This window comes from Budorcas taxicolor, chromosome 1 (assembly GCF_023091745.1).
Source record: "Budorcas taxicolor isolate Tak-1 chromosome 1, Takin1.1, whole genome shotgun sequence".
NCBI classification, from domain to species: domain Eukaryota; kingdom Metazoa; phylum Chordata; class Mammalia; order Artiodactyla; family Bovidae; genus Budorcas; species Budorcas taxicolor.
Window position 1 is genome coordinate 128,786,524 of NC_068910.1, and position 18,501 is coordinate 128,805,024.

An 18,501-nucleotide genomic window follows, 5' to 3' on the forward strand; every position below is an offset into this window, starting at 1 on the left:
TTCTGAGGCCATATAATTTTAACTTTTCAACTCTGTAGTTGTTTTACATATTCAAAAACTAAATTAAATTCAAAAAAACAAGCCTGCCAAGTGATGGGCAGGAGAAAACAACACTGTTGTCAGGTCTGAAGTGTTATTCTTTCTGAAATCAGGATGCTATTACTGGGTCTGACTGAGCTTCAAGGCCATCATGTGGTCAGAAGCCTTGAGTTGAGTCACCAGCATAACTAGTGGCAATGAAAAGAATTTGTTCTTAATCAATAAACTTTCCTGAGCAGACTCTATACTAGGTGCTTTGCCTCCCTAATCTTCTTTATCTTCACAACAGCCCTGTAATATATTATTATATAGTATTATGCCATGTACCAAGATTACAAGATTCATTGAGAAACTAACATTTGAACTCAAGCTTCTTTAATTCCAATGCAACTAATATCACTGAGGATCTTCCATATAACCAGCACTATGCAAGGTATGGAGACTTTATCCTACACTGTGGAAACAGCCTTATATGGTGAAACAGGACCTTCTTCATGAAAGGCAGTAGGGGCCAAACATGAGATCTGCTGCCTCTACTCTCCCTCTCTGCTGTTTAAGATCAGAGCTTGATCACTTTAGATGTAAATATATATCCAAGTGAATGTGCGGGTAATCCCTGAGAAGAGTCACATAGGAAGCTGCAGTCATAATCATAATACATCTTTGTAGCTTGGTGTAGATGACAGATTTCTGTGACCTTAGACAGCAAGCAAAAGACTGGATTAGTACCAGGTTTCTCAACCTCAACACTATTGACATTTTGGACTGGGTAACTGTGGGGGCTTGTCTTATGCTTTGTAGGATATTTAGAAGTGTTCCTGGCTTCCACCCACTAGATGTCAGTGGCCACTTCCCCCACCTGGTTGCAACAACCAGAAGTGTCTCCAGACATTGCCAAATGTCCCCTGGAGAGGGGAGGAGTCCATGGTTCCCAGTTGAAAACAACTGGACTAGATGATCTTCGAGGTCCCTCCCACTTCCAGCAGTCTGAGACTCTGGGATCTGAGGACAAACCACTGATAGGAGCAAAGGGGAAAGAATGTGAGGGAGCAGTGAGCTGGGAGAGTCTGCTCCATCCTTGTGAGGCAGAGCGGGTCCAGGACTGTGACTGTGCTGGGAACGGCCCCTCTTGACATGAGTCTCCTTCAGCTGATAACGCTTACCCTCATTGCAGCATCTGTGCCTAAGAAGGCAGCTCTCGAGAACACCAAGCCAGGACCAGACACGGTGAGAACACTGGAGTGCAGCAAAGGCCTTCCCCTGGAGCCAGGCACCCAAGGGGAGGAGAAGAAAACCTCAGAAAGCCCCCTGGGCTCTCAGCAGTCACGTGAATTAGAGAAGAAGCTGGATGCAGAGAAGGTGGTGGAGGAGAGTGGAGAGACCAGCCAGGTGGCGGCCAGTGCTCTGCAGGAGAACCCTGGGGCCAGAGCCGAAGCAGTGTTTCTCCATGAGATGGTAAGGTAGACTCACTGCCTGGTCCAGTCAGTAGGGTCTTCTTTTTCTCAAGGGCTCTTGGTACAGTTTAAAGTGTTTTGTTGCTGTTTATTTGTTTGAAGAACCAGTTTCTGCCAAAGAGACTTTAGGGCACAGCATTCTAATCAGGTCTGGGATTTTTTTTTTTTTCTGCAGTGAACTTTTCAGGGGTCCTGTGATGATAATAAGTAACCATTCAGCTCAAATTCCCTAGGACAAACTCAGCTCTAAATATTTCTGACCTGAAGTCACCATAAATCAGTAATTTTTCCTGGGAATGTGATGACATTCAATCCAGAAAGCAGGACAAAACCTGCTTGTCATGTCCGGGTCCCAAACATGATGCCCACTCATGGGGTCCAGCTCTCTTCTTCCAGACATTCTGGATAGACAGTTATCTATGCTTGTTTGTAAAAATCTTCTGTAAGATTTTCAGGATCTATTCCTTCCTCCTATGGTTCTGCAGAACTTTAAACATGATGCCAGAGCATACTGAACCTTTTCCACCTTTCAGAGGTGGGATTTTCCAAGGTTCTGGGGGAAGGGATATCATTGCTTAAGCTGAAGTTTGAGGAGGTTTTCCAGGGACACCGAGAGAGGAGTCTCGCATCTGGGAAATAGCTCTGGTGACCTGAGTGTGACCTGGAGGAGTATGCCAGAGGAGAAAAGAACTTTGCCTTTTAAGTAGCTTTCAGGAACTTGGTCTCTGGGACGGGTATAAAAGCCCTATGGGCTAAAAGTTAGGGCAGTGCAGGGCCACCACAGTGGCCTCTGGAGGGCTGATTAAGGGTTCCTGTAAAGTATGTTTATAGAAAGAGAAAGAAGCAAAGATTATTTTGGGGATTGAACTCTAGGAGGGATAAAGTATGAATGACATTGGTTTGAGATGCAGATGAAGTTTATGTTAGGAGAACCAGGCTGGATTCATGAGAACAAGTAAAAGCAGCAATTCACTCATTCATTTAAAAACATGTATTAAATACCTATATTGTGTGGGACACAATGCTGAGCACTGGGATCCCTACAGTGTACAAGATGATCACCATCTCTGTCTTCTTGGAGCTGACAGCTTAATAGATAGAGAGATCACGGACCAAGTCTTTTCTAGGATGCTGTGGAAGTATGGCTTCTGTGGGAGCATGTCACAGGAGGGCCCAACCTAGGCAGAGGGAGGAGGGGGCTCATGGGGGTCAGGGAAGGCGTGTCTGAAGAATAGATATTTCTGTTCAGAACTTAAGCTAGGAGAAAGGGGTAGGGAGCAGAACAGGGAGGGAGAGACTCCCAGGCAGAAAGAGTAAGATGTGCGATGAATCTGAAATGAGAAAGAGCACAGAACATTCAAGGAACAAGAACAAGGCTGGAGAATGGGAACATGGACTAGAGAAAGTGAGGCTCAGAGCAAAGCGTGGGTCATGTCATGCAGGGTTGCTTGGAAGAGATTTGGAGCTCAACCTAAGGGCAATGGAAACTCTTCTGATTTGCTCAGAATTTTATAGTTTAAAAAAGAACAACTATTTTATTATTATTTATTTTTTGGTGCGGCACCTGGGCTTTCCCTAATCATTGTGAGTGGGGGCCACTCTTCACTATGGCTTCTCATTGTGGTGGCGTCTCTTTTTGTGGCACACAGGCTCTAGGCATAGGGGCCTTGGTAGTTGTGGCGCTTGGACTCAGTAGCTATGGCACACAGGTGTTAGTTGCCCATGGCCTGTGGAATCTTCCCATACCAGGAACTGAACCCATGTCCCCTGCCTTGGCAGGTGGATTCTTAACCACTGTACCACCAGGGAAGTCCCATTCTGCTATTTTTCATTCTTTTTTCTTTTAATATGTATCATATCTTTTTCCCATGTGAAATATGTATTTCTTCAGGAGTAAGAAAGGATTGGTTTTATAAGGCAACAATGAACAGGGATTAAGTGCTTATGTTCTGGTGTAGACTAACCTAGATTTCAGTCCTGATCTGCTGCTGTGTGACTTTGGCAAAATGTTGAATCTGTTTGAACATAGGTTGCCTCATCACCAAAATGGGAGAAATTACAGTAGCATTTATCTTTTAGGGTTCTTGGGACAATTAAGAAAGCACGTTTAAGGTGTGTTGTGGTACACCGTAAGCATTAACAAACATCCTCAGTTACCGTTAGTGCTGTGTCCTTTGTGTGCTGGGGTAGTGCAGCCGGTAGTGCAGCCCCTTCTCTCCCTGGGAACCTGTGCCCAGTGTCTTTGGCTCTAAAGTTTCTTGATGTTTTTCAGGATGAAGATGATCTGGTCAACGCCCTGATCTGGTCTGAGATTCAACAGGAGCTGAAAATTATTGAATCTGAGGAGGAACTCTCCTTGGCACCACCTGCGCTAAAGATCAGCCCAACTCAGACTATTGTTGAATCTAGTCCGGGGCCCTTTGCTTCCCCAGAGGCCCCTGGGAGCTCCACCCCAGCTCCAGTCTCCGCCCCTCTGGAGGAGTGGACTAAGAATCCAACCAATCAGAGTACACTGGGCACTTCCACAACAGCCAATAGAGAAAAGCTGGAGACAGCCAGCATCCTCCCTAGATCTGAGCCAGAGCCCGAAAAGGGCCAGCGCCCAGACCCTGCCAGCCTGACTCCTCTGGAAATAGTTCCATTGGAGAAGTCGTCTCCACAAGCAAGGATGGAAGTGGGAGCCCCAGGGAATCTGTCTCCTCTGCTCCCACCTGCTGCTCCCCCTCCAACACCTTTAGAGGAGGAACCTCGAGTCCAGCTATTGAAGAGTGGCCCCGAGAGAGAAGATTCACCTGGAAATTTGAGAACCAATCCATATGCAGACCAACTGAAGTCCAAAGGCAGCCCTGGGATCCCCAGTCTTTGTCAGGGAGACAAGGCCTCTTCAGAAGAAAGTGAAAAGCAAAATTCGAAGAGTGTTGCTCCTGAGCGCAAAGGCTCTAGTTTTCCTAGCCCAACCAGGGAGGCCGAGATTTCCCCACAGGGAGAGGAGGACGCAGCCCACTCAGTGCAGGAGCCCTCAGACTGCGATGACGACGACACTGTGACAGACATTGCCCAGCACGGCCTGGAGATGGTGGAGCCCGGCGAGGAGCCCCAGTGGGTGACGAGTCCCCTGCACTCACCCACCCTTAAAGATGCACAAGAGACCCAGATGCAGGGCCCCCAGGGCCACCGACTAGAAAAGAGGCTTTCTCACAGGCCCAGCCTTCGCCAGAGCCATTCTCTAGATGGCAAGACCATGGTTAAGAGTCAGTGGACTCTCAAGAGTTCCTCTTCCAGCAGCTGTGCTGACCTTGAAGCAGAGAGGAATTCCAACCCCCTGCAGCCCTTGGCACCCAGGAGTGAGATTACTGGGTGGGATGAGAAAGCTATGAGGTCCTTTCAAGAGCTCTCTGGCCTGAAAAGGACAGAGGTTCCTCCTAAGCAGAAGGTACCAGGTGGTTTACAGCCCGCATCAGCAGAATCCAGCCCTGTCGGTCTAGCAGAAGGAAAGGAACTGGGGACACACGAGGGGCCACACAACCCTCGAGTTGAGCCTCGTGGTGATCCTGAGCTAGACAGCAGCAAGGAGAACTCACCTGGTGTGCAGGACCACACCTCACCTGGAGAGCATCCCCCTAAGTTCCAGTGCAAGAGCAGTGAGGGTGGGGCCCCAAAGGGGAAAAACAGGCCTTCATCTCTCAACTTGGACTCCACCGTTCCCATCACTGACCTCTTCCGGTTTGAGAATGCAGCCTCATTTGGGTCACCTGAAGTGCACCTCTCTGAGCCAGGAGACCCAAAGGTCACATGGCTGACCTCGTCTCATGGTAAAGTAGACCCCTGGAGGGTTTACTCCCAGGACTCTCCGGACCTGGACATGGTTGCTCACGCCCTGACGGGCCGCCGTAACTCAGCTCCTGTGAGTGTGTCAGCTGTGAGAACCTCCTTCATGGTTAAAATGTGCCAGGCCAGGGCAGTCCCAGTCATCCCACCCAAGATTCAGTACACTCAGATCCCACAGCCCCTGCCCTCTCAGAGCTCAGAGGAGAGTGGGGCTCAGGCCCTGGAGAGGAACCAAGAGGAAGCTGGCTCCACTGGTGGGACCTCTCAGAAACTTACCAAAGATGATTCTCTCTCCTCCTTGGAAAGCCCCAGGGAAGAAAAGCCAAAGCAAGATACAGGAGCCATTGAGTCCTTGCCAGTGGGTACCACTGCACCTCACGTGTGCGAGGGCCCCGCCCTTTCTCCAGAACCAGGTCTGGCCAACCTGCTGCCCACTCAGGAGGCACTAGCGCAGTGCAGAAAGCGCACATCAGAGACAGAGCCATCTGGGGACAACCTTCTTTCTTCAAAAATAGAGCGCTCATCAGGGGGTTCTAAGCCTTTCCATAGGTCTAGACCAGGAAGACCTCAGAGCCTAATCTTATTCAGTCCTCCTTTCCCCATTATGGACCACCCACCCCCCTCATCGACAGGGACAGATTCCAAGGTCCTGCTGTCCCCTATCAGAAGTCCCACCCAGACAATTTCCCCTGGCCTGCTTTGCGGGGAGTTGGCAGAAAACACATGGGTCACACCAGAAGGGGTTACACTTAGGAATAAAATGACCATCCCTAAGAATGGCCAGAGACTAGAGACCTCAACAAGCTGTTTTTACCAGCCCCAGCGGAGATCAGTGATTCTGGATGGAAGAAGTGGAAGGCAAATAGAATGACATCAGTTTGCCTGCTGGTACCTGAGAAAATGTCATGATTCATCTGGAAGTTATTACAAAGGCTCCTTGCCTATATTCCAGGCAGAGGTTATCCAAGTTTGGGCTTATTTTGGCTCTTCTTCTCTTTCTTTAGCCTTTTGACCATTTATTAATTAGGCCATTTGCCACAAGAGAGGTCAGGGGAAGGACAAGAGATGACATTTAAATAAGCCTACTTGAGCAGGCAGGGAAGGATCAGGTGAGAGAAAAGGATGAAATGCTGGCCTCCAGTGATATGTGGGGCTTAAACACGTTGCATCACTCCCCCATTGCCATTATCTAGTGCTGTTAAGAGGTGGATGTGAGACTATCTTGTGAAACAGAAACCCTTTGCCTATGTTGACAAATGTTGCTATTGAGGTTTGAAGGCCTCCTATTTACTTCATGCTTTTTAATGCTCTTTAAAGCATGTGTTCTTTTAGACCAGTTTTCTGATAAGCTTTGTAAAAGTGTACTATCCAGAGTAGAAGCAGGTTTGGAAATGCAAACTAACGTACACTTTGATATCCAAGTGGGTGGATTTACCCATGCTTTCCCTGAATCCCTGCAGACCTGTCCCAGATGGCTCCATACACCAGCATAGAAAATCAGAATGTATTCTCCAGAGCAGACTCTGAGACTAGTGCAATTCAAGAAGACTTTCTGGGTCTGGCTTTTATTAATTTGGGACTCCACTGTCCTGCCTCTGATTTATAAATTCAGTAGTTGGGGAGGATGGGAGCTGAGCTGAGGGTTACGTCAGTGAAATGTGCTGAATCTTCATTTAGGTGTGTGATAGTGAAGTGATCTGCTCTCCTTCCAATGTCTGAGTTCATGAACAGGACGTCATCATAGAGAAAAGCCTCACACGTAGGCAGAACTCCACTCTAAACTTGCAGTGCCTAAATCAGTGGGACATTTGTAAAAAACACCTCTAGCTCAGCTTCACTCTCTCTCCTCAGCTGGGATCTGAGTATAGGAGAAGATAAGGAGGGAATCCTAGGAGAGAAAAGGACCCATGCAGGGCGGCCATCATTCCCGCTTGATCAGAGCTGCGCTTCTTGATGCCTTCCTTCCTCGTTGTCTCTCCGTTGCTGAACAGCAGCTTTGAGGCACTCCTCCCCTTTCCATAGTCCTCCTCAACCACCACCCACCCCAGGTGCTCAGACTTGCTCTTCTCCTGCCTGTATGCAAGCGGAAGCAATAAACCAGTCTGATTTTAGTTATTTAGAACGTCAAGTGGTTCTTTCCAACTGTAAAGAGAAAGGAGGATTAACATAACCTGCTGACAGATTTTTGGTGCTTTTTCCAAAAAGGGCTTCTTGACAGGAGCCCTGCTCAAGGCAAAACCCATCAAGGTATCAACACTTTCAGACCTTTGAGGACAACTATCTTGTTTGAGAAACAAAGTATAGGACCTATTTTTAGCCCTGTGCACCTCTTCTCAGGTTCAAGGCTGGCTGAACTCTGTCCAGAAGCTCAGTCCCTGCACATATTTCTCTTAACAGCTAGCGGTACCTCTGGGCTGACCTCACAACTGAGGCTGGTACTGGGCTGGCTTAGGGGCTGAACTGAAGTTACCTCCTCTAGTGAGAAATTGGAAGCTGACGTCCTGCAACAGTTATGTATTGCTCTTTCTCCTCTACCTGATAAGCCTTACTGTGTTTTGAAACCTTGTCCTATACCTTTTAAATCAGTATGGCAGAGATAACTGGCAGGCCAGCCGAAGAGCTCTGCTCTCAGAGGGCACTGAGTGAGCAAGGGGAAGAGTTAATAGGCCTTTGGTCTGTGTTTTTTGCATCCTCATTGGGTGAGCAAGGTATCAGACCAACAGCCAGTGAGATGTAAACCCATAAGAAAAGTCCTTCAAGCATAGCATTCCCCCCCTAGGCAAGCAAGGTGAAGGAGTATAGTGGTGTCAGATGAGAAGGGCCACATTCAGATTTGAAAAGGACATTTCCGCCTTATCAAATGTGGCTGGTAGGTGGTATGTCAGTCTCAGTACACTGTGCTATCTACGTTTGGATAAAGATCATGTTCCAGTTAGTAGGTGAGAGAAGGCGGGAACTGCACTTTTCTTCACCGTCAGAACTCTGAGCCGAGTAACTAGTTTATGATTTTAAATTTTTGTTTGTAACCCTTAGAGGATATATTTTAATTTGGGGATAGACTGAGAAGTCACCATTAGCAAGTGAGTTCAACTTGAGGCACCCATGTAGATTTATTAAATGACTGCCATGTTGCTTAGATTCTGACATCTTTCATTTGTAGCATTTTCAGGGGTTTTTATGTGTGGATGTCATTATGAAATAACAACTGAAGATATTCCCTACTCTGAGCTTTCCTGGCCAATCAATCTAGAAGGCCTTGGAAGCTGACTCACCTTCTTGGTCAATGTCCTGCTGCTAAAGTGTGGACCTCTCCATTTCATAAGCTTCCTGGGGCAAGCCTGGCACTGATGACATTCCATTGCATGACAGGGAAAACTCATTACATTCATACTCTCTTGAAATTGTTCCCCCCAAATCTGAGACTACCTATTTGGATATACACTTGGGACTGAAAAATAAACCCCTCTGAGAATGGCTGGATGGAAATTAGACTGCCTGCTTCTATCCAGGGGAAGGAAGAGAAGAGGTGCTGCTGTTGATAGGAGGATCTACCCGGTGCCCTAGATAGGGCTACAGAAACAGATTTTCAAAGGGCTATTGGTCCTCAGTATGGGGGTAGCTCAAATTCAACTATTGGTCCTCAACATGGGGGTGGCTGATTTAAAACTTGAATTTAAAGTGAAAAACATGCATATTCTAATGTTTCTTTCGGTGTTAATGGCTGCTTAAGAGGATGATAACCTATATTTTGGCAAAATGGCCCTCACAAGCCAACCTTTTCCCCTTGACTTTTTTGCCAAAATGTACCAGGTAGAAGGAATGTGCCTTTTATTCTCTGCTTCAAATGGACTATGAAGAGGCCTGACCAAAAACCCCATTAAGACACTGTTAGCCTAATCTAAGCCTTAAAATTCAAATATTGGCCAAGGCAAAATTCTGTATTCTGGGGAGATTAAAAATGTAAACATCATCCTCAACAGACAATATTTGGCAAGATCTTAGTAATATTTGGGCACTTAAGAACTGAAATTCTTGAAGAATCTAATGAAAAGAGGGAGAAGGGTGGTAGCAAATGAAATGGCCTATAAGCAACTAGTAGCAAGATTTAGACCCATTAAGTCACCAAATGAAAGCAGAAGGGGGAAACAAGTAGCGACTTAGCATCTTGTAATATGATTGCCAATAGTGTGCAAGTTACCCACTGACTTTAATCAAATTAAACACAATTACAAATCCAGTAGAAGGTACTAGGAAGACATTCAGGTGTTGAGAATTTTGCTTTGATCAATTGACACAATTACAGTGGTGACTGAGAATAAATAATTCTGAGGTTTTGCGTGGTCTTAATCAGTTTGGCTGTGAAGTCCTCTTGGATCTTTGCAAATGAACCAGGTAACATCAGGGTTCCATACTCCTTGAGAAGGGGTTTTAGACACTTCCATTCATCACAAAATGGGTTAATGGTGATGAAGTCATAGGTCCAAGATACATTGTTACTTTCATGTCTAATGTTTAACACATGGTAATAACATTTGCCTCAAGTTGGGTGGAGCAGTCATTTGTCTACACAGGCCTGTTCTGCCTGAAAAGCTGTTGGGAAACTTGGGATTCATTTGTCTGGGATTGTGATGGGAGAGGTTCAGAGAAGGTCCATTTCCCCCCAGGGACTGATTAGAGTCATGGTCTTCCATGTACTGTCTGATGACAACGTGAATCTTGGGGTTAAGTGTTGCCAGGAGTGTGATCTTAGGGATCTCCAGCAGGAAGATCAGTTCAAAATGTGGAATGACAAAGAATGTGTCCTCCTTTGTCAACACCTTCCTAATAAAGGTAGACGAGGGAGCAAGTACCTTTCCAAGCATGGAGAGAAATGGGAGATGGTGGAAGCATGATGGCATAAGAGCAGGGTCAGTCCAGATGGTGTAAACTTGGGACCACCACTGATTTGACTGACACACAGTAAAATCTAGTAGCACTGCAGTTTATGAGCAATACAGGGATCACTTCTAGGAGGATGGAGGGTGTAGTTAAATATAAGAAACCCATGAAATACAGAGTCATGTGTTTTACTGGATGAATCACAATGCTTTGCATTAACTTAATGCCGTAGTACTTCCTGGCTTATAGTTCTGTAAGGTAAAGCACTTTCTCAAAGGAGTCTATTGGAAAGCCACATGATTTCAGCTGTTTGTTGAGCTTGATAAATGTTTCCAAAGATATAATCAAAATGTTTTTCTATTGATTAAAGAAGCATAAATATTAAACCTATCCATAGAGACATTTAAGTGTAATTAAAAGATTGTTATGCTTTAAAGTGTACTCTAATAAATGATATATAATGCTCATGATGGCACTATGAACTAGAGGACATGGGTCATCATCTCCATCAATAATAGGAAAATATTGATATTTGATATTTTTATTACTTCAAGGTTTGGTCTCCTCAAGGCAAAACTCCTGATGATTTGCTTCAGTAAAATATTCTTGCTTTTGTTATCTTGCATTTTAATAATTGTCAAATATTTACAACTTCACTCTCTTACTGTTGCAGTCATACATGTCACCCGAGATACCCAGTATAAATCAATGGATGTTATAATGAAAAATGAGAAGAAAAGTTTATTCTCAGAACTCCACAGCTTAAGGAGTTATGTGGATCTACCTACAGAAATGTGAACTCACATTCAAGTTTTTCTGTTACTTGAGTTAGGGAGGACTATTTGTTTCAGTGATTTTTGTTAATAGTGCTCTGAAGGAAAAGCAAAAGTTTGCTATCCTGGCATATATTACTTCAGAAAGGGGTTGCAGGGAGCGGGGAAAGGCACTCAGTGAGTTTAAATGTCAGGCCTTAAAAAATATGATACTGCCTAGGCTCACAACTTGGTGATATTTGCAGTGAAAAGTAGTTACCAAGAGGATTAAAATTCAAGCATTTTGGCAATATCCTATTTATAACTTTACACGTCAGGCCTGCTCCTCTTCCTTCATTACTGTTATAAATGCCTTTTTTTCTTATGCACTCCCAGATCCCCACACTCCTGCTTCTCCCTCCTGAGTAAGCCCGCCACCCTTCCCCATCTCCAGTCTGGCATCAACAGTTCCCCTCACTCCTAATCTTTCCTCCAGTTCCTCAGGGTCCTCTCCTCCTTGCGGTCTCTTCACTGAATGCTGCCTCCACTTCTTCGACTTCAATAAAACCTTGACATTCACCTGAGGACAATTTTTTCTCTGCCCATTTCTCCCACATTACACAGACAAGGAAAAGCCCAGAAAATTTATCGTTTCCCACTCCTGCTTCTGCACCATTTCTTCCCATCTCATACAAAAGTCTCACTACTATAATTTATGGCATGCAGCTATTTTCACTTTTCCATTCTTTGTGGCCCTGATGTAATCCATGTCCCAGATTTCCAGTCTTTGGTACTAGGCTCCATTTCCTTTCTACCTCATGTCCCATCATCATCCTAGATGACTTCAATGTTCCTGAGGAAAGTTTGCCACAACTGCTTACAGCTTTTGCCTCAACTATTGCTTCCACAGTTACACATCAGGCTATTTCATAACACAGAAGTCTGTGATCTTAAACCCCCATATTCTTTTCTCAGAACTTCTATCTTTGCTTCTACTTGCTCAAGATCACGCATGCCCGCCCCAGCCTTCCTCTATCTGATGGCCATTACCCCCACCAGACTTCATCCTTCGCCTTTCCAGACCCCAAGTACATCCTTACATCATCTCAGTTATTCTCATGACTTCCTTGGCCACTCATCCTTCAGCTATACCTGCGTGGCAGACCTCCAAACCAGAGCCAGGACTCTTGCCACCCAACTTCTCTACTCTTTAACTGTGTCTGTTGAGTTCAACTAGAGAAAATCATAAAACCATGATGAAAGCAATTGTACATTTGTGGTTTATCACCTCAGCATTGGCCTCATTCTCAAAACTCACACAGTATTCCAGATGGACCACTCCTTCCAAAACCTAACGGCTTCTTACTTCACAAGTTTATACAGCCTTCCCTGATAGCTAAGTTGGTAAAAAGAATCCACCTGCAATGCAGGAGACCCCGGTTTGATTCCTGGATTGGGAAGATCCGCTGGAGAAAGGATAGGCCACCCACTCCAGTATCCTTGGGCTTCCCTTGTGGCTCACCTGATAAAGAATCTGCCCGCAATGTGGGAGACCGGGGTTCGATTCCTGGGTTGGGAAGATCCCCTGGAGAAGGGAAAGGTTACCCACTCCAGTATTCTGGCCTGGAGAATTCTATAGACTCTATAGTAGGGTCACAGAGTCAGACATGACTGAGTGACTTTCCTAAGTTTATGCTTAAGATGTTTCCTCCACCTCACACAATGCTTGTCTCTTTATTCCTGTGTGTACCTAAACTTCTGAGAGGAAGCACTCCACCCTCGTGCTACATTAAATTTCTCTTGCTAAAGTTACCAGTGGTATCCCACCAAAGCCAAGCCAATTCTTGCCTTACCTCATACTGGATACTGTAATCATGACTCTGGAACCTTGATTCATCTTCTCTCTTATTCATCTTATTCCATTCCCTTTGATTCACTTGAAAGCTTCCTATTCCCCGAATATTGTTATTCATCAGAATTCTGTCCTCTTTTCATGCCACATACTTTCCCTACATTACTGTATTCATGTCCAAAGCTTTTTCTATCACCCAGTAGTGGTGACATCCCACCCTCACTTTTCCTGTTTTCTCTTACATGGACTTTGGCTAACTGATCTCCCTGCTTTAAGTCTCACATCCCCCCATTCTCCAAGCCTAGCCTGTGTATAGCTGCCAAAGTTATCTAAGAGTGGTTTTCACCAAAATCCCCTGGAGAGTGTGTTCAAACAGACTGTTGTATTCATCCAGAGTTTTGGACTCAGGGGTACGGCTTGATAATTTCCATTTCTAACAAGTTCCCAGGTAGGTGATCCTTATGCTGTTGGTCCAGAAATTACACTTCCAGAACCCTTGACCTGAGAACTCTTTGGGTCATCCTAAGTCCTCAGCTTAAAAATCTCTCATTAATGATGTCCTTCTGTCCACTTAAGAATTATCTTAAGTGCTTGTGAAAAGTGTTTATTACTGGGATTCACCCTTAAGATCCTTAGTAGATCTGATGCAGCCCAAGGATCACTCCTTTGACAATCTGTGACCTAAAAGATAATAAAAACCTGAACCACTTAATGTGGAATTCAAGTTCCTCTGCAATCTATTCCTTGCCTAGCTCTTTAGCATTACTGACTCTTCCTTAAAATCTGAGTTTTTGTATATACTGTTCACATTGCATGAGCTCTCCCTCCCTCATCTCTGTAGTAAACTAGTGCTCCTTCAAAAGGCATCACGTGTGTGACTGATGCAGTGTAGCATTACGACACTAGTTCCCCAGCAAAGCTGATCACTTTTCTGTACTCTCTTGCATGTACTTCCTTGACTAAACACCTTTGTGTTGTAACTGACTTCTCTGCCTTCTAGTTAATGCACTCTGAACATCAGCATCTCTAGTACTCAGCAGCATTTAGCACACAGTAATTGTTCAATAAATAGAAGTGAGAAGGACTGTGTAGAGGTAATTGATAGGGAGGGAAGGGAAAGCAGCTTAGAAAACATGGAATCACAGTAAACATAATTGAGGAGTTTCCATCATGCTAATGTTACCCACCCTCCTTAACTCAGACACATTTAGTCACCTTAAGCCATCCAGACAACTGGTCAAGCATCTTCCCTTTTGCAGTATCCCAAGTTCACCTAACTGACTTACACCATTTTTTTCACATACTACTTCCCAATATTTAACAATTTTTAAAAAGCTATTTAATGGGCATGCATCTCGCCCATCACTAAATAGAGATGGTGTCCTTTCACATGATCCCTAAGAAACAGGATACACAAGCAAGCAGCAATGCTCTGCTCTATCTGACTGTGACACCTACAAACGTCAGCCGAAATAGGTGGACAGGACTGAAGGGTTTCATTTCTGATGCTGCGTATCTGGAAGAAGGGGGTAATGTGCAATTCCGTCAGTCAAAACTAATTTTATTATATTCGCTCATTTGTTTCGCCAGGCTGGCATCGGGTCCTTCTGTGCTACTTCTTTAGAACATAGCCAAGACAAGTCAAACCGGAAGGAGGAATCCCGTCAGCTTTCAAGACCAGCCTATTAATATCTAACTAGTTACCTGGGCTACTTTCAGTGATAGAACCAATCTGCGGTCATTGTGATGAAACATCTTTGTGCCTCGGCCACCCATTTTACTCTTAGCTGTCAAGTAATCTCATCAAAATGTTAGTCAAAAGAAGCATATCTTGGGATTCCTCCAGTGGTCCAGAGGTTAAGACTCCATCTTCCAATGCAGGGGGCATGAGTTCAATCCCCGGTTGGGAATTAAGATCCCACATGTCGTGCAGTGTGGCCAGAAATAAAATAATACAATTAAAAAAAGAAGCGTATCATCAAGAGTCTAAGTACAGTACACTGAAATGGCAGCTTTGCCACCTTCCCCCACTCCAAGAACCACCATATGTAGGCTGAACCACTTTACAAAAAGCAACCAACACACTGGTTGTTATTTTTCCAGTGTACCAATATTGCTCGGGCTTCCCAGGTGGCACTCGTGGTAAACAATCCGCTTGCCAGTGCAGGAGACGTAAGAGACGTCGGTTCAACCCCTGGGTCTGGAAGATGCCCGGGAGGAGAGCATGGCAACACACCCCAGTATTCTTGCCTGGAGAATCCCATGGACAGAGTCGTCTGGTGGGCTACAGTCCATGGGGTCACAGAGTTGGACACGACTGAAGCAACTTAGCACATAGCACACAAACTTGCTCCTCCCTGAGGGACTTTCCTTGAGGACGCCTTCCATTGGTGCCACTCCTAGTTCTATTTCCTTATTCTGACTTATTTTCTCTTCACCACACTTATCACTACTAGCTAGCGACATTATATATGTTTATTTACAGCATATTTTGCACCTCCCATTCTGCATACTGTAAGCTCTATGAGGTAGGGCCTTTACTTTTCTTATTCGCTGCTATATCCCCAGTGCCTAAAATAGTGCCTGGTGGTCAACACTTATTTGTTGAATGACTGAATACACTCAGAACGAATTCCAAATAATGTAACCTAAAAAAAAAGTATATCCATCAAAATTTAAGGAAACAATGGTCACACACAGCAGTCACTTTGGGTAGCTATACACATACCTATTCCTCACAGTCCTGAAACCTGTTGGGAACTCTTTCAGAGCCAGTATAGGAATTATATGATTATTTGTTTTTACTTCATAAGCCATACTGTGTTTCAGCTGTCTTTGCTGACATCTGTTGGGAACTGTTTTCAGAGCCAGTATTAGGAATTATATGATTATTTGTTTTACTTCATAAGCCATACTGTGTTTCACCAAAAGCTTCACAATGTAAAAAGGTCAAAATGAACATAGAAAACACATGAAAATGTATTTCAGGCTGTCAAGACAAGGCTCAGAAATTTAGTTGACTAGTGACATCAACTGACTAAGTATATCCCCTTTTAAGAAAATGGACTGAAAGGGGTTAATACTCAGACATAAAGGTTCTGGAGTATGAAATTAAGAACACACACAGATCAAAACTACTTGAGGATAAAGAGGTAACTTCTCATATTTCCCTTCTACTCATAACTCCAAATATGCCATGGTAGGGGGGTTGCTGCTAGACTGCATCCATTCCTCCAGTTACCTGGGCGTCTTCAACCTGTCAGACCCCAGGCCAGGGGATCTGTGCTCAACTCCTCCCACAGATCCAGTCACACCCAGCTCCTTCATAAGTTTGGACACTCTATCCTGTCCTTAAAAGTATTATTTCAAAACAGCTAACAAGAAAAGGAAAATCTTTTCAAGCAAAAGAAGTGGAAGAACAGGGAAAATGAGCGTAATATCCTGTTTTAGGATAAGAACTTTCACAAGTATATTTAAATGTCATAGGGCAGACAGAATGCTGAGTTCCTACCTCAGAAATGCTTCTTCCCAGTAGTCAACAAAGAGAACCCCACCAGGACTTAAACCCACTCTTGCCCCATGCACTCCAATGCCAGTCAAAAAAACAAAACAAAACAGAAGATAATGAGTACTGTCAGGCAACTCCACTGATCTCTCTGTAACAATAAGGCCAACCAAAGACTAAAGATGAGGACTGGAAGGAAAGCAGACACACAAAAGGTACCATGTCAAGTGATACAGAGATGTGTTCAGAAATGAATGAGTTATTCCAGGGCCATACAAACAAATCAATCTCTTTACTAAAGAGGTGCACCTCTCCTCTGTATATTAGTCAAATATACTAACACATGAAAGATCACATCACCTTGTTTATGGATACATTTAATATCCCTTGCCCTTCCCACCTTTCAAAACATAATAGTATACAAAATATAAAATATCTTAAATATTTATAAAAATCGCAAGAAAAAAATAGAACGTATGAAAATATTTTTATCTGAGTTCTCCCTCATTGTCGAGAAGCAGCTTAGTTTGCCTTGAGTTCATAACTGTTGAGCGGATAGGAGTATGCCCTGCCTAATACTATTCTGTCCCGGAGGAGCTTAAATAAAACATAGTAGTTGCAGAAGAGGATGAGAGCCATGGAAAGTGTGTGGTTCCACTTCTCTGACCGCAGCAAGGAATAGAGCTGGTAGAAGACAACACTGCCCTCAATAAGGATAAGCAGATTTAACAGCCTTAATGGACGATGAAACAGGAACTGTAAGGAAGTTAAAAAGCAAAATGTTATTTCATAGAAAAGATGGCAGTTATTCTCACATTTTTTTCTAAAATCATTTTACAGTTATAGGCTCCTATGTACACTAACAAGTAGATCTGCTTATTGAATGTCAATCAGGCTATTTCTTGCTCTACAGATCCAAACCCATTCTTTTTTGCTCAAGGTATAATGAAATACATTTTATTTCAATACCCCTGAGACACAGAAAGGGATTTATCCAAAAGAACTCTTTCTCAAAAAAAAAAAACAACAAAGTTTTTCCTAGATTATATCTTATCTCAAATATTTTACTTGAGATAACCACTTAAAATGTAACTGCTTAAAAATGTAAAAATCATTGGTTTGTGGGCTGATCTAAGACATAAACACCTACACTAGACAAGTCTGGAGGGAGGGGTGGTAATATAAGTTGAAATATCAATACAGTAATTTCTTAATTTATTAAACTGTTACCCACCAAGCTGCTTTCTTTTGCCCAGTTTTTCTGGATATTGAGAAGTACGGTATACAAAGACAGAACATTAAAGAAGGAAGGAAAAATTAGTTAGAATTAAGAGACTGGCTAAACACGGTGCTCCAAGTTCATCACTCTAAGAGGCTGAATCCTAGTTGACTAATAAAAATGTATTATGAATAGAAGACAGTGGTCACAGACTGCAAACTGTGCTAATGGTAATATATCAGATCTAAAGGAATAAGTTAGACCTCAGGGCTCAAATCTGAGAATAAAGCCAAATAAATCATCACAACAGCTCTGAAAGGTTTAACTGGGTTCTCGGGATTCTTCTGCAGGAGAAAGAACATGTTTACCCTGGATTTTATTACATGATCTCCAGTAATACCATGCATAATACTGGCCCAGAATTAACATTCTAAAAAAAAAATCAAGCGATTTCAGATTCTGTGGCAATTATACCAAATATAATTAAATGTGTAGGTAGGCTATAAACTGAATGAGTAAAAATGTGAGGACAGCCACAGTTACAGGTAGCAGGCCCATTCTAAACTTCGGTGTGCCTTAAGAATCATTTCCAAATATGTAAATAATGCAAATTCCTAGGATTCTTCAGAGATCTGACTAAGGGACCCACCCACCACTCTGAGAAGCACTGATTTACTGTTTGGTCACACAAGATCAGTAATAAGTTCCTTAATCTTTCTTCTATGGTTTCCACCTGATTCTTCAGCTGTCCAACACTAGCAGGGAAAATACTTATTTTTCAAGCAGGAAATTTTAATAAATTATCTGGTTACTGTCGGCTTCCAGGGGACCATAATGGCCAACAAATGCTATTAACAGCCTGTGGAATTCAGCTGGCTGAATGAAATATTCTGTGTAGAAACCAGATGTTTGTGCAGTTATAACGTAAGTCCACTCCTCCATCTTAAGGCAATCCCACAGGAGTCAAAGAGATT

At 43.7% G+C, this 18,501-nt stretch overlaps 2 protein-coding genes across 4 annotated transcripts in view; one reads left to right on the forward strand and one right to left on the reverse strand.

Moving 5' to 3' along the window:
- The window catches only part of ARHGAP31 (Rho GTPase activating protein 31), a 118,664-nt gene extending 111,010 nt beyond the window's left edge, over positions 1-7,654 (forward strand). Inside the window, exons 11-12 of one of the 2 annotated variants that reach the window (XM_052640758.1) lie at positions 1,214-1,494; positions 3,766-7,654. In XM_052640758.1, coding sequence (XP_052496718.1) covers positions 1,214-1,494; positions 3,766-6,192 — 2,708 coding nt within the window. In that variant the 3' untranslated portion in view covers positions 6,193-7,654. The remainder of the gene's footprint in view (positions 1-1,213; positions 1,495-3,765) is intronic. The other variant, XM_052640765.1, reaches the window with a different exon arrangement.
- An 8,986-nt stretch (positions 7,655-16,640) lies between these two features.
- TMEM39A (transmembrane protein 39A) overlaps positions 16,641-18,501 on the reverse strand; it is a 29,292-nt gene continuing 27,431 nt past the window's right edge. For both annotated transcript variants that reach the window (XM_052639858.1, XM_052639869.1), the window contains one exon: positions 16,641-17,064. In XM_052639858.1, coding sequence (XP_052495818.1) covers positions 16,831-17,064 — 234 coding nt within the window. In that variant the 3' untranslated portion in view covers positions 16,641-16,830. The remainder of the gene's footprint in view (positions 17,065-18,501) is intronic.